This window comes from Octopus sinensis, linkage group LG23 (assembly GCF_006345805.1).
Source record: "Octopus sinensis linkage group LG23, ASM634580v1, whole genome shotgun sequence".
Lineage (NCBI taxonomy): Eukaryota > Metazoa > Mollusca > Cephalopoda > Octopoda > Octopodidae > Octopus > Octopus sinensis.
This window is the reverse complement of record NC_043019.1, coordinates 13,068,804-13,085,959: the sequence shown is the minus strand read 5'-3', so window position 1 is coordinate 13,085,959 and position 17,156 is coordinate 13,068,804. Positions and strand designations below refer to the sequence as shown.

Genomic DNA, 17,156 nt, shown 5'->3' with positions numbered 1-17,156 from the left:
AATATATATATATTGATAAAAATAGTAAGACAACAAAAGAATGGAAGAGACCTCGATGTTATGTAAATAGAGGAATTTATCTGTAAATGTAATATGTGACAATTATTCGGTAGCCATGATAAAACTCTGAGTTTCGGATGCTGAGGTGGAAATCCACACCACCATCTCTTCAGTTATCCGGCCATCGGAAAAATTATACAAAGGGAAATGACTGTGTGATTGACCGTTATTAAGGCAAAAGAGCTATTTTTGTTAAAGGTGCAAAATGGTGTTTGACCCTCTGGCTGATAACTGATGAGGAGTTGGTCACCTTCTGTGTCTATTTTCCATTTGTTTGTGCAGTTATTATATGTTTTTTTTTACCTTATCAATTAAAGGTATGCTACATCCCCTTGACGTGATATACATATATATATTCTTTTATTTGTTTGTCATTTGACTGTAGCCATGCTGGAGCACCGCCTTTAGTCGAGCAACTCGACCCCGGGACTTATTCTTTGTAAGCCCAGTACTTATTCTATCGGTCCCTTTTGCCGAACCGCTAAGTGATGGGGACGTAAACACACCAGCATCGGTTGTCAAGCAATGCTAGGGGGACAAACACAGACACACAAACATACATGCACATACATATATATACATATATACGACAGGCTTCTTTCAGTTTCCGTCTACCAAATCCACTCACAAGGCTTTGGTCGGCCCGAGGCTATAGTAGAAGACATTTGCCCAAGGTGCCACGCAGCGGGACTGAACCCGGAACCATGTGGTTGGTAAGCAAGCTACTTACCACACAGCCACTCCTGCGCCTATACTGCTACCATTTTGTTGATATGTGTGTGAAATGAGGCATTGTTGCTAATTTCTATTCCAAGATCATGCACCGTATTTGATTCTGGGATCGTTGCTCCACTTGGTCCAGTGTACTGATGTCATGATTCCTGAGCAGTGCTTAACTGGTAGCAGAGGGCCTGGAATTTACTTGCATTAAATTGCATGTTGTTATCCTCAGCCCATGTACAGATGGCATCTAGATCTTTCTGTAAGAGCATAGACCCACAGCATTTGACTGTTACTTTATTTCATCAACCTCAGAAGAACGAAGGGTAAATTTTTCCTCAGCAGGATATAAAAAAAACAAACATAAAAGGGCCATCAATGAATACCAGAAAATATTCTGTTGGACGCTGTAATGATTTTTGCCAAATGATAATTTCAAAAGTAAAATACAAAGAAAAAAATAAATTCTTTTTAGAAAATAATTTTTTTTGCTTTATTAACTTTATTTTTTAAAACCCAGGCAAAGTTTTTTTCTTTTTTTCTTATAAAAGATAAACATTTTTTTATAGAGAGACGTAGGACAATTTATTTGGCATATTTCGAACATATCTTTTGTTGGATAGGGCTATACTTTTACTACTTTCAGGCAATAGACTGTGGCCATGCTGGGGCAACTCCTTTGAGAGTTTAGATGACTGTAAATTGACCTCAGTGTTTTATAAATTTCTGTTTATTTTATTGACTTTCAAAGAAAAAGACAATTTAAGCTAACCTGAGCATAAATAAATGTAATCAATACCATAAGGTATTTTGTTTGACAAACTACCATCTTTTTTTTTGTTTTTTGTTATAATTAATCAGTTTAGAATGTAGAAAATAGTAAAAAAAAATACCACATTTAGAAAACTGAATATTTAGTACTTAGCTATTTCTAATTTAATATTCTACCAGTTTCTAGAACTTATCTGCTAAATTCAGTATCTTATACATGAGCGAGAGAACAAATGAAATTAAGTAGTACTCAATACATTTGGTTGGAGTCACACTTACTTAATAACAGTTTAACTCAGCTCCATGTGATATAATATAAAGTGTCATAGGTCTGTAGGACACATCATCTCATCAGGTATTTGGAAGCAGGATGTGCCTTAAATGGCCATGTAACTTTGACCCTTTAGAATTTAAACCAGCCATATTCAGCCCACGTATTTTACCTGTTGTATGTTCATACTGGCCAGACCAAGGCTCTCTCACCTTCCCTACCATGTCATTCTAAAAGTAAGCAATCACATCATCAAAATCTTGAAGCTACAAGCTAATGCATTACTAATTCAAAAAGCATTACAATTGACAGAGTAACCTGAATGCTAAAGGTTAGCTCTTTATTTTTGAAACCAGCCATATCCGTCCAAATATTCTACCTGCTTTATGCTCAAGCCGGCCAGATCCAGCTTCTCACACCTACCCTACAATGTCATTCTAAAAGTAAGCAATCATATCATTGAAATCTCAAAGCTATGAGATAATGCATGATAAATTCAAAACAAGGCCAGATCCAGCCTCTCACACCTACACTAAAATGTCATTCTAAAAGTAAGCAATCACATCATCGAAATCTTGACGCTACTAGCTAATGCATGATTAATTCAAAACAATATGAATAAATAAGCATTAAATTTGACAGAATTTGAATACTAAAGGGTTAAGCCGTATGGAACTAAGTCTAACTGTTATTATATATGTATGTATATTGTCTTTACACTTCACTTAAGTAATCCATGATGTTTACAAGGAGACCTTATGACAGTCTGTTCTGCTATAAGAAATGGTTCCATTCTGTAAAAGTTTCATTCAGCATAGCCATTGGATTATGGTAATGCTGGATTATTACTTATTTGTAAATAATTGACACCTTATGTGGGCACCATTCGAGTGTGATCGTTACCAGCGTTTACGCTAATGGCACGTGAAAAAACATTCGAGCGAGGTCGTTGCCAGTGCCGCTGGACTGGCTCCTGTGCAGGTGGCACGTAAAAAACACCATTTGAGTGTGGCCGTTGCCAGTACCGCCTGACTGGCCCTCGTGCCGTTGGCACGTAAAAGCACCCACTACACTCTTGGAGTGGTTGGCATTAGGAAGGACATCCAGCTGTAGAAACTCTGCCAGATCAGACTAGAGCCTGGTTGTGTCTTTCCCTCTTTCTTTTTCTTAAGATGATGCATGCGGGGAGTGATTTGAAGGAGATTTTGGCTGCTATTTCTTGCAAACTGAGCAACCATGTAATGGCTCCCTCATTTGGTTCATAATGAGAGTATATTATAGGTACTGATAATTGAAATATATTTCTTGGAGATGAATGAAAAAGAGTTCAATGATGAAACAAGGTAAAGCTGCCCAAATTCTTAAGCTTTTACTCTGAATAAGTAAAGTACTCCTTAATTCATCTGGTTGGGTCAAGGATACACAGCTAGGTTGCCATTATACAGGAAATATCATCCTTGATAAGGGGCAGTATGACAGAATGTGCTGCACAATTGTCATTGTACATCTTTAGTGCTTAACGATGTGCTTTCAGTCATCTGGTACGAAATGGTTTTTGTATAAGTAAAAAGAGAGATTGCTACGATAATCCAACATTGTTGAAAAGAGACACTGGACAATATTGCTCTCTGATATTCCAAAATTGGGATGGTCACATTTGGGACAATTTTCGTCATAGGTTAGCTCAGATTGAGTAGATCTACAATCAAAGACATTTCAACCATGACCATCCCATCAATTATTAAAAATTTTTTTTTTTTTTTCACAGACATAATGATAGTAGTATCCAATGTGACTTCTATTTCTTAAGATAGAATGTGCTGCAAAGGAGAAATTGTGACTTGTTTTTGGTCACAGTAAGGGGCAAAAACAATAAACTGGGAATTTTCTACTTTGATGTTGCTTCACCCAATTACATCATCTGTTTCTAAATTATTTGTCTGTTAAGTATGTTAATATAAAATTTTAAATTCTTTCTTTTGTGCTGCTTTAAATCATAAACTGTACAGGACCCACACCCATTACAAGCATTTTATGGGTGTCTTAATGTTCAAGTAACTTCTGCTATATATTTAACTCCATTAATGACCATCCCTCCATCCATCTTTATCCACTTATATTTCAGTGAGGGCAATAAAAGTGGAGTTCCTCAGACATACTTTTCCAGATGGTTCTATCAGAAGCAACCATCAACAAACGATCCACTTGGATCCACAAGTGTCATTAACCAAAGCTTTGGATATTATCCAATCATGATTGAGTCATATGATTTGATTAAAATTGATTTAAGAAATTTGTTGCATTTAGCAAAATAACTTAAGTTTTGCATATATTTCTACACTAATTATTCAGGTACTTGGAATATAAACTTATGAAAAGGTACTTCAATAAAATTATGATGAAGTTTGTAATTAAAATATGGGCACTTTAGAAATAAAGGTGTTGTATCAAACAGGCAGTGTCAGGCAAATGGTATCAAAAAGATTAATACTTGAAGGTGCAGACTTTTAATCTTATGGTTTTTTTGAAGGATGAAAGCAATTACATATATATATATATGTATATATATATCGTAAAATATTATTTTTTGGATAAAATGACAACAGGCACCTACCAATTAAAAAGCTGAACAAATCATTTGGTTTGCATTTTAGATATTAGGTTTGAGTTAAAAACCCTAATTAAAAGATGTTCAAAATATTATATTGCCAGATAAATGATCCCACACCGGTACATGTATAATATATATATATATATATTATATATATATATATATGTATATATATATGTACGTGAGATTTCTATATAGGAAGCTTAAACGATTTTTAATTTTGCGACTAAGTCTATAAACAGTTGATTGAACTGGATCAATGGATGTTATGAAAAAAGGTCAACCTCCTCTCTATCCGTATTTTCTTCAATATATTTTGCAAATTCATCAACGGATGTTGGTAAAACAGGGCTGGGCTGCTTAGCTATCTGCGCTGCATCTGCTGCTTTTTTGGGTTTGTGTGTTCTTGGGGTTGGCACCGGCTTCCTGGGTTTTTTGTTCACTGCTAGCAGTTGCGAAAAGTCGTCTTCCACTCTGTTAATTAGAAAGAATTACCGTCAACACAAATTGATTAACTTTATGTAATAATAATAATAATAATAATAATAATAGCAACAACAATAATGCATCACTAATTCAAAACATTTTTTATACTGATATAAACATTGACATGGACCAAGACCCATGCTCATGCATGCACATACATACACAAACTCCGACGTCTGGCAGCTGATTTGGCAGACACCCATAAAATTATCAACCATCGTACAAACAATAACTCTGAGCATCTTTTCAAACTCCACCCATCTAACACCCGTGGACATATTTACAAAGTCAGAAAACAGCACAGCTCCCATGACTTCAGGAAACATTTTTTCACGCTGAGAGTTGCTGAAGCATGGAACAAACTGCCGGCATCGGTTGTTAGTTGTTGGAGTACTGCATCCTTCAAAACTTCCATGCTTCCTGAGATTCGCCAACACTACACCTCATTTTCTCCCCTCCATACACACGCTGAAGCATGGAACAAACTGCTGGCATCAGTTGTTAGTTGTCGGAGTACTGCATCCTTCAAAACTTCCATGCTTCCTGAGATTCGCCAACACTACACCTGATATTCTCCCCTCCATACACACGCTGAAGCATGGAACAAACTGCTGGCATCAGTTGTTAGTTGTCGGAGTACTGCATCCTTCAAAACTTCCATGCTTCCTGAGATTCGCCAACACTACACCTGATATTCTCCCCTCCATACACACGCTGAAGCATGGAACAAACTTCCGGCATCAGTTGTTAGTTGTCGGAGCACTGCATCCTTCAAAACTTCCATGCTTCCTGAGATTCGCCAACACTACACTTGATTTTCTCCCCTTCATACACACACAAGCATGTATCTGACTCATACATTGTTCGCTTTCCAGACATTTCTACATTACTGCATGTACTTTATATGCACTTTCTGACAAGTTGTGGTGCACCTGAGCACTGCATACAATAATTTCATTATTATTATTATATTATATATATATGCATATACATATATAAGTAGAAAATGACAGAAGGAAGCAGTCATCATTTTATTTTAAACTTAGCATTTGGGTTAGCTGCAGCAGTAACTCTCCAACTGTTGGTCATGGTCATTGTGACATATTTTCCTATGGTGGTGGTGGTGGTGGAAGAGGGGGTTGGCGGTATAAGTTATGATATTGGTTGTAGTCGCCATCATCATAACATAACACCCAAAAAATATAAAGGGGCTTTTTGTAAAACTTCCAACATTGTTAGAAGCTTTCTTTATTTCCCTTTTCTTCCTCTTCTATTTCTGTACTATAATGCTTCAAACAAACTCCAACACTCTCATATATATATATTACTCTTTATCTTATTTCAAACTTTTAATAATTTTTGATAGTTATATTAAAAAAAAAAAAAATTTTTTAAATATAAAAAAATATATAATAAATTAATTAATTAAATAATTAAAAAAAAAAAAAATATATATATATATTATATATATATTTAAAAATTTATAAGTATAAATTATTAATTTAAATAATTTTTTAAATTTTAACTTTAATTTAAATATTTAAAATTTTGAATTTTATATTTTATATATTTTTATTAATTAATTTTATTTCTATGTATTGGTTTATGATTTTCACTGTTTGATTTGCCTAATAGTGGTTTTATCTCTAATTTAATATAATATATATATATATATATATATATATATATATATATCAGCCTGGGGTTGCATAAGGTAAAGAGATAAAGATTACCTGCAGGAAGGATATCAATAAGTCTTATGTAACCCATACCAACAGATGTCCTTTCATTTTTATCAGACAGCTGAGTGTGATATAAGTGAAATTTCATAGCTATTTTTTTTCAGCTGATTGAGTAACAAAGTAGGGTGTTCACTGCTTAATCTATTCAGTCAAAATTACCTTCTCCATGGTATAGAATAATTGTAGAGAATAAAATTGAAATTGATGAAAAACTGAAGTTGAAAAAGTAAGGGAAGAATAAAGACAGAAATTCTTACTGGAGAAGGTCATCTGAAAATAAATTGGATTTGTTTTCCGGAGATAATGTTTTCTCTTCTGTGACGGGACTCAGTATACTCTTAACAGATTCTTCTTCCAAGTTCTCTTCCTCAAACATTTTCACTTTGTAAGCTGAAAGAGAAAGAAGTTATTTTAGCCATTTTGCCAAATTCATCGGCATTCAGGCATGACTAAGAACATAAGAGTAAGCGATTATATAAAGTATAAATCTCTTTCAATTGTTTCAGTTGTTGGACTGTGACCATGCTGGGGCACAGCCTTGAAGGGTTCAGTTGAACAAATTACCCCCAAGTACTTGCTTTTTTAAAGTCTGGTGCTTATTGTGCTCATTCTATTGGCCTCTCTTGGTAAACTGCTAGTTACAGGAACGTAAACGAACCAACACCAGTTGTCAAGTGATGCGGGAAATAAACAAACACAAAGAAATATATACATCATCATCATCATCATCATCAACATCGTCATTTAACGTCCATTGTCCATGCTGGCACAAGTAGGACAGTTTGACCAGGGCTGGTAAGCTGAGGGACAACACCAGACTCCAGTCTGATTTGGCATGGTTTCTACAGCTGGATGCCCTTCCTAATGCCAACCACAGTGCCAGTTGTGTGACACCAGTATGTGCCACAACTACAATATCACTTGGTTTGATGAGTCTTCTCAAGCACAGCATATTGCAAAGGCTTCGTTATTTGTCCTCACCTCTGTACCAAAAGGGTCTTTACTAATTTTGCAGAACCCTCTTTCTTTCCACTTCCCAAATATGCTGGTTCTCTGAACAGCCCCTATCACCTCAAAAAAGTCCCCATTATTTCTTGCCCACTTTGCATCCAACCCTACACAACACACAATTGATAATCTCATTCACACTTATATGTGTACTTGATAATGTGCCTGGTTGAATGGAATCTGATAGTTTTGGGAGAGATTACCAGATTCATCACCGAAGTACATACGTATACATCAACTGGGTGAAAGTACCACCAGTTACTTCTAACCAAAACCACTAACCCAGACAACAATATCCTTTCTATTTCATGCAAGGCATACCAGAACTAACCCATATGGTCACTAACACCCCTCTCTCTCTCTATCTATCTATCTATTTAGGAATATACCTTTCTCTCTATCTCTTTATCAAGGTATATGTGTCTTTCTCTAGCTATCTATCTCTCTATCCAGAGATATAACTCTCTCTTTCTCTATATATCTAGCTATCTCTCTATCCAGGAATATACCCCCTCTCTTTCTCTGTCTATCTATTTCTCTATCAAGGGATATACCTCTATCTATCTATCTATCTATCTATCTATCAATCTCTTTCTCTCTATCCTGGGATATACCGCTCTTTTTCTCTCCCTCCAGAGATACAGATCCTCTCTCTCTCACTCTATCTATCTATCTATCTATCTATCTATCTATCTATCTATCTGTATCTCTCTATCCTGGGATATACCTGTCTCTCTCTCTCTCTCTATCTATCAATCTATCTCTCTATCTACCAACACCCGAGCATACATCTTAATCTCTCTAACTTCTTTTGTCATATCTCATTCATGTCCACTATTTCAAAAGTGAAAATGGTCATTAAAAGTAAACTACAATAACTTATCTCCCTTGTTCTATGCATTTATCTCCCTTAGATCGACTTTGGAAAGAGCTGCTGTCGGAATAAAATCAAACCAACTAAATTGAATAGCTTTCATTAAGAGCGAGAATCCTTGGAATATACATATAACCAATATAAGACCTGGGACACGAACAGACAAATGCAACAGTTTATCAATGCAGCAGAGATGTAGTTCTTTAGACAAATACTGGAGATAGAGTAATAAAGGTAGAAGTCAATAGAGCAGATACCACCAGGACTTGATATCATCATCATTAACATTCAGCATCCGTTTTCCATGCTGGGATGGGTTGGACGGCTTGACAGGAACTGACAAAATAAAGGGCCGCACCACGCTCCATGGTCTGTTTTCGGTTGGTTTCTACAGCTGGGTGCTTTTCTTACAGAATGTATTGGGTGCCTTTTATGTGGTACCAGCACCAGTGCTTCTTAGAGGCACCAGCACCTGTGCATTTTTAATGGCACCAGCACCCGTACTTTTTAAGAGGCACCATCACCAGTGTTTTTTAAGAGGCACCATCACCAGTGCTTTTAACGCTATGATGGACTGGCGTCTCATCCAGCTGAGGAACACATACGCCATAGAGACCAGGAAACTGGGCCCATGAGCCTGGCTAGACTTTAAAAAGGGCACATTTATTTTTTTATTTGTTTATATATATATAGGCGTAGGAGTGGCTGTGTGGTAAGTAGCTTGTTTACCAACCACATGGTTCCGGGTTCAGTCCCACTGCGTGGCACCTTGGGCAAGTGTCTTCTACTATAGCCTCAGGCCGACCAAAGCCTTGTAAGTGGATTTGGTAGACGGAAACTGAAAGAAGCCCGTCATATATATGTATATAAATGTGTGCGTGTATGTTTGTATGTCTGTGTTTGTCCCCCCAACATCGCTTGACAACCGATGCTGGTGTGTTTATGTCCCTGTCACCTAGCGGTTCGGCAAAAGAGACCGATAAAATAAGTACTGGGCTTACAAAAGAATAAGTCCCGGGGTCGAGTTGCTCGATTAAAGGCAGTGCTCCAGCGTGGCTGCAGTCAAATGACTGAAACAAGTAAAAGAGTAAAAGAGTATATATATATATGTATATATATATATATATATATATATAAAGTGAAATGGATTTGAGTGAGATGTGAGCTCTGAAACTTTAAACAACAAAGGACATAATACCACAGGTATTTTTTTTTCAAATACTTTACCAACTCTACTATCCGCCTACAATGGATACAAATATAATTTGTTTTCGCTTTTTTATTCAATAAGGGGAGGGAAATGGGCCTTTTCCCTTTTCTGAAATACAAAAATTAGAATCATGCCAACCAAAATACAAAAACAAACTAAAATTAGAAACATAATGAAGACACTCACATTTTGCTTTGGAATCGCCAACAAAAAGGTTTGAATCCAATTTCTTCTGATTTGTTCCTATATCTGGAAACAATTCTTGGGGTTCCTCTTCCTCTTCACCAAAAATGTTAACTTCATCCATTGGACTGAAAACAGATGGAAAAAATCATTTCCTTTAACCTTTTAAAACAAGTATTTACTTAATTATATCTACTTTGATCGTTGCACGTAAAAGACACCATTCGAGTGTTACTGGCACCTGTGCCGATGGCATGTGTAAAAGATTCGAGATATATATAAATATATATATATATACGCGACAGACCTCTTTCAGTTTCTATCTACAAGGCATTAGTTGGCCCAAGGCTATAGTAGAAGACACTTGCCCAAGGTGCCACACAGTGGGACTGAACTTGGAACCATGTGGTTGGAAAGCAAACTTCCTACCACACACCACACCTGCACCTATATATGTGTATATATATATATATATATATATATATATATATATATATTATATATATATATATATATACATATATATATATATATATAATATATATATATATATATATATATATATATACATGTACCTTTGTGGTTGAAACCTTTTGGATTAACTGGTGCTAGAGTGAGCCATATAGTGACCACTCTCTTATATTTATTTATATACATATATATATATTATATATACACACACACACATTTATATTCCTGGCACTCTTACTTGATAAACAAAGAAGACCACATTCAATGAAGTACTTCCTATAGGATGCAGTTACATGATTTATTCATAGAATTTATATATAATGAACTTGTTGTCAACAGTGCACCACACATCTCGCTGCAATATACAAACATTGCAGATACGCAATATGCAGAGAGATAAATTCTATAAATAATAAGTATGACATGTTGGTATAGTTACTACCCTGATTGCTTCTTGAGATTTTACAACTAGCTATTTTGCTTGTTGCAAATCGGTGACTGATGGTCACTTTGTTTACAATATATTGCTGGCTGGAGCAGACTCTGGCTATCGCTCAAGCAGCCAGGTGCTCATCACTGAAGATGAGCCATATAGCTCAAAACTGAGTCAGTCAAAGTGATCCTTTTATCTGCTAGGGCAGCGCTTCTTAAACTTCTTTCATTCATGACCCCGTTTTTCATTACGAGGTTTTTTGTTTTTTTGTGTGACCCCAGGTATTAAATATTCATTTGAGAAAATAACACATAAACTGAAATTCAATTATTTGAATTTAATTTTTGCTTTGTGACCCCAACTGGGGTCACGACCCAATGGTAGAAATTGCTTTTAGAACCCTCCAAAGTAAAGGATGAAATATAATTCAACCTTTACACACAAACACACACACACATACATATATATGTATATATATACAAAATTTAAAGGACTGACCACTTTGGATATATATCTTCTATTGGGATTGGTTAACCTGAAAGCAACAGGTTAACCAATACAAATACTTTGCAAGTAGCAGACAAACTGTGCAGAATTAAGTAAAGTGTATATATATATGTATATATATATATACATAAAATTTAATAAGGGTAGAAATTGATATTAATCAATTAAAACCAGTGACCTAGCATATTAAAAAAAATCCGAAGATTAAAATATTTTTACATACAAAATTGAAAGGACTGACCACTAAAAGTGGACGGTCAACATGCTAGATATAGACATCAAAATCGGTATTTTCCACAAAGAATGTGTTCTCAAATAAGAGTTCTCAAATGAGTTTTTTATTTGAGAACATATTCTTCGTGGAAAATAGCAATTTTGACGTCTATATCTAGCATGTTGACCATCCACTTTTAGTGGTCAGTCCTTTAAATTTTGTATGTAAAAATATTTTAATCTTCGGATTTTTTTTAATATGCTAGGCCACTGGTTTTAATTGATTAATATCAATTTCTACCCTTATTAAAATTTATGTATATATATATATACAAATTGAGATAGGGGTTGTAAATGCAACCCTCCATGGGATAATATATAACCAATATACTGCTAGTGAAGTACCCAACAAAGTTAATACATAAATGTTAAGAATTGCGATGCAATCAATTCATTTATTGTATTATATGGGCAAAGGTAAAATGTTTTACCACAAATTCATAATACAAAATAAGAAAATGGAGAAATACATCCAAATCAAATATATATAAATATATATATATATATATATACACTTTACTTAATTCTGCACAGTTTGTCTGCTACTTGCAAAGTATTGGTATTGGTTAACCTGTTGCTTCAGGTTAACCAATCCCAATAGAAGATATATATATCCAAAGTACTACACAGAGCAATTGAACTCAGAACTAAGAGGTTGATTGATTGCAAAGCAAACTTCTTAACCACATAGCTATCTATGCCTACATATACGTCAATTTTATGTTTATTTTCCTCAAGCTAGTTTTTATTACATTGAACTCACAGCAATGAAGAAAAAATCCTATGATCTCTGACAAATCTAGGCTAGAACTCAAAGAACCCTTGTACTGTAAATCACAAAAATTAGATATGTTTGTTGGCCCATGACCCCAGAAGTTGACCTCCAGCTGATACCCCTGCGACCTAGTTTTCATCAGTCTCCTACCTTTCCCCTCCTATTGCTTCTCCCACCTCCTGCACATTCTTTAACCCTGTTTGCTCAGTGCTTATTCTAAATATGTAAAAGAAGAGCATTAACTGGAATGTTTTCAGAGAAATACCATGACAGTAGAAACAAAATCTTTCAAGGCCAGAAACTATAACTAAATCATTTTTGCTGCCCACAAACCTAACACTAGTGTCCTTCAACTCTGTCTCTTTTCATTTTTTAGCTCAGGTCAACCCTAACTAAGCAGAATGCAATTCTTGCTGTGACTATCCTGTTTTATTTTAAGATGGCAGGTTGTGATGCGAGGGGCATTTGGTTGCTATTTCTAGCAGATCGAGGACAGTGGCTTCCCTGGACACAGGTTTTATTTGTTGCAAAGTATTTAGTCTGCTTTTTTTCCTGTCTAGGGCTCTTACCCCATTCTCAATGACCTGACAATGGTACCTCTATGTGGGGTATCAGCCAGCTAGAAATCATAGCCAAATCTTGAAATCAGGCCCAGCCATCTTAATCCCTCTGATAACAAACCAACTGAAACTCCCCTTGGTTTTATGATAGAAATTTCCCATTTTAAAGTGATGTAAATTTAAATTTTTCATCTCTGTATTGAAGCATGTCAAGACAGAAGAAAATACGCACTGTAGATTCATTTTGACCAGTTAAATCAACAAATTTGAAGCTGGACAGACATGTGAAAATGACTATTATAAAGGCAAGATATTGTGCATAGCAGACTTGCAAGTTACTATACACTCTGAAAATTGGCGCTAAAACTAGCCTCTATATAATCCTTGTAGGGGAAGGTTCCAGGGGTTAGTGTGTGTGTGTGTGTGTCTATGTTTATCCCCCACTGCCAATTGACAACCAGTGTTGTTGTGTTTATGTTCCTATAACTTAACAGTTCAGCAAAAAAGAGCAATATGATAAGTACTAAGCTTAAAAACAAAAATTGTTTATTCATTTGACTAAAAATTCTTAAAGGCAGTGCCCCAGCATGGCCACAGCCTAATGACTGAATCAAGTAAAAGATAAGATATTAAAGATTAGCAATAAACCAGTGATTTTAAACAGAAATACCTTTGTGCTATTTGTCCACCTAAAACAACTCCTTTGTTAGTCTGACTTATCATAAATGCAGTGAACCAATAGTTAGTCTGTTGGAAGTGGGGGCGTGTGGCTTAGTGGTTAGGGTGTTGAACTCATGATCGTAAAGTTGTGGTTTTGATTCCTGGACCGGGCGATGCGTTGTGTTCTTGAGCAAAACACTTCATTTCACGTTGCTCCAGTCCACTCAGCTGGCAAAAATGAGTAATGCTGCGATGGACAGGCGTCCCGTCCAGGTGGAGAATTTCTACGCCACTGAAACCGGGAAACTGGCCCTTATGAGCCTGGCATGGCTCAAGAAGGAACAGTTATTTTTATATTATATTAGTCTGTTGGAAGCCTGTACCAATGGTGTTGTTGTTCACAAAATACATTATATACGTTACGTTGGGAATAAATGTGAGACTTCAACATAATTATTACCTTTTTACGAACTTTTTATTATTTTCCGTACGACCACATTCGGCATCATCGTCAGCATCTTCTCTGATAACCAGACTTTCCATTTTCTGTAGTTTACTTGGGGGTGCACCTAAAGTGGAATCAGAGACATATTAGTTATTGGTTTCAGATATTGGCACAAAGCCAGCAAGTTCAGGGGAGGGGCTAAGTTGATTACAAAATCTAGACAGGTATCTTCAGCTAGCAGGCCATGCTACTCCAGACTGATGATGAGCAGAGACTCAGAAACTAGTCTCTGGATGCAGGCTTAGCTGGGTGGGGGTGCTTGTCTCCCTTTTGTAAACATGGCAACCGTGTCGGTGGCACGTAAAAGCACCATCCGTTCGCGTCCGTTGCCAGCCTCGGCTGGCCCCCGTGCCGGTGACACGTAAAAGCACCGTCCATTCGTGGCCGGTTGCCAGCTCTGTCTGGCCCCGTGTCAGTGGCACGTAAAAGCACCATCCGTTCGTGTCCGTTGCCGGCATCGCCTGGCCCCGTGCCGGTGACACGTAAAAGCACCATCCGTTCGTGGCCGTTCGCCAGCTCTGTCTGGCACCTGTGCAGGTGGCACGTAAAAAACACCCACTACACTCGCGGAGTGGTTGGCGTTAGGAAGGGCATCCAGCCGTAGAAACACTGCCAGATCTGACTGGGCCTGACGAAGCCTTCCAGCTTCACAGACCCCAGTTGACCTGTCCAACCCATGCTAGCATGGAAAACGGACGCTAAACGATGATGATGATGATGATGATGATGATGAAGAACACAGGAAATGTGTCAAGGCCGACAGGAAGTGTTGATGCTTCCTAGGGCTACATAGCGGTGGTGTGGTTCCCTTTATGGGATTGTCACGTTAAGTTGACAGTATACAACTGCTATATCGTTCCACTACTGCTTATATCTCTCTGAGATATTTAGAAATTTAATATTTCTATTAATCAATCAGTTACTTTTGTCATAGACCTTTTATCGCTCTCTATAACCTCATCAGTGGCATGCTTTCTCTACTCCGAGTCTGCTGCATGTCTATCTATGGCATGTCACTGATGAAGTTGTGGATGGTGACAAAAGGACTTTGACAAACCTAGCTGATTGGTTGATTGACCAAATAATTAATTAAACAATCAATTAGTTAATTTGTTAAATATTTAACCAAATGCTTTTTAATTGTTTCAGTCATTAGACTGCAGCCATGCTGGGGCACCACCTTGAAGTGCTTAGTCAAACAAATATTTTTAAGCTTGGTACTTATTCTATCGGTCTCTTTTCTTGAATTGCTAAGTTGCAGGAACAAACAAAGCAATCCCTTACCGAGAGGTAGTGGAGGGACAAACACACACACACACATACACACACACACACACACACACACACATACACACGTGCACACACACACACTATGGGCTTCCTTCAGTTCTCGTCAACCAAATCCCCTCAGAAGGCTATGGTCTGCTTGAGGCTACAGTAGAAGTCACTTGCCCAAGGTGTCACACAGTGAGGCTAAACCTAAAACCATGTGATTAGGAAGACAAATAAAAAATAAAGAAGTAAAACATAATCAATGCATGTACTTATTATTAGCATAATGACCCTCCCAAGATACAACTATAATACATTTCAATATTGAACAGAGTACTTCAGCTCAAGAATCTTACAATACAAAAATGAAAAGAAATTATAATTAAATGCTGGCTGGAATAATTACCACAACTATAATAATATAATAAGAGAAATAATAATAATGATAATAATAATGAAACTGAAACTCACCAAGAAACTGTAAAAATAGATAACTCTTAGAAAGGCGTTCAGTTTTGCTGCAGAATTTCATGAGCTTATCTAATGCGGATCGTCTTTCTTTATATACATCATCTGTAGTTAATAATACCTTTTTAGGAAATGGTGGGAAAGCTATACCAGAATATTTATCATTCAGGGACGTGTGCAAATCTTCAAACTCATTAAATTTCTTTCCAACCTTAATTAAATAGATAAATCAGATTACTGTTATGTATATATATGTATGTATGTATGTATATAGTCTTCTTAAATTTAGTAAAAAAATAAATTAGTTATCTTTACAAAAGAATTATAGATATGTATTGTAAGTAAATAAATATATATATATATATATATATATAAAGTTAATCCAAACAAGAAAACACAAAAAAACAAAAATACAACACAACGCGAGGACGTGGAACAAATAAAGTATTATTGGACGCTCAGGAAAGAAGGGAAGAAGGAGGGATTAACGTTTCGAGCGGAGCTCTTCGTCGGAAACATAGGAGAAGGAAAGATCACGAGAAGGGAAGACAGAGGAAAAAAATCGCCAGCGGTGATTTATATATATATATATAAACACCATCCGATCGTGGCCATTCGCCAGCCTCATCTGGCACCTGTGTCGGTGGCACATAGAAGCACCATCCGAAGACCCGGCAAGACTGGTCAGGCCGTAACCTGTGGCCCCTACCTGGGACGTAGTCGGTCCACCTGTGCATACCTTCCTTCTTGTGACACTTGTGAAGACCGAAGACCTGTTGAGGCAAATGAAAATCAAAACAAATCAAAATGGATGAACATCAATGGAATTTGTATCTTTGTGGTACCAGTGCCGGTGGCACGTGGCACACAAGAAAACCATCCGAACGTGGCCGTAGCCAGTACCGCATCGACTGGCCTCCGTGCTGTGGGCACGTAACAAACACCATCCGATCGTGGCCGTTTGCCAGCCTCATCTGGCACCTGTGTCGGTGGAACATAAAAACACCATCCAAGCGTGGTCGTCTGCCAGCCTCGTCTGGCACCTGTGTCGGTGGCACATAAAAAACACCATCTGTGTCGGTGGCACATAAAAAACACCATCCGAGCGTGGCCGTTTGCCAGCCTTGTCTGGCACCTGTGTCGGTGGCACATAAAATCACCCACTACACTCTCGGAGTGGTTGGCGTTAGGAAGGGCATCCAGCTGTAGAAACACTGCCAGATCTGACTGGACTGGTGCAGCTTTCGGGCTCCCCAGACCCCAGTTGAACCGTCCAACCCATGCTAGCATGGAAAG

The 17,156-nt window shown here is 37.0% G+C and overlaps 1 protein-coding gene across 1 annotated transcript in view; it reads right to left on the bottom strand.

The window, feature by feature from the left end:
• Nucleotides 1-3,568: 3,568 nt before the first annotated feature.
• The window catches only part of LOC115223598 (HCLS1-binding protein 3), a 44,794-nt gene continuing 31,206 nt past the window's right edge, over nt 3,569-17,156 (bottom strand). The window contains exons 3-7 of the mRNA XM_029794250.2: nt 15,864-16,071; nt 14,076-14,184; nt 9,940-10,064; nt 6,919-7,051; nt 3,569-4,907 (exon numbers count right to left, since the gene is read on the bottom strand). Of these exons, the coding sequence (XP_029650110.1) occupies nt 4,700-4,907; nt 6,919-7,051; nt 9,940-10,064; nt 14,076-14,184; nt 15,864-16,071 (783 nt within the window). The 3' untranslated portion in view covers nt 3,569-4,699. The remainder of the gene's footprint in view (nt 4,908-6,918; nt 7,052-9,939; nt 10,065-14,075; nt 14,185-15,863; nt 16,072-17,156) is intronic.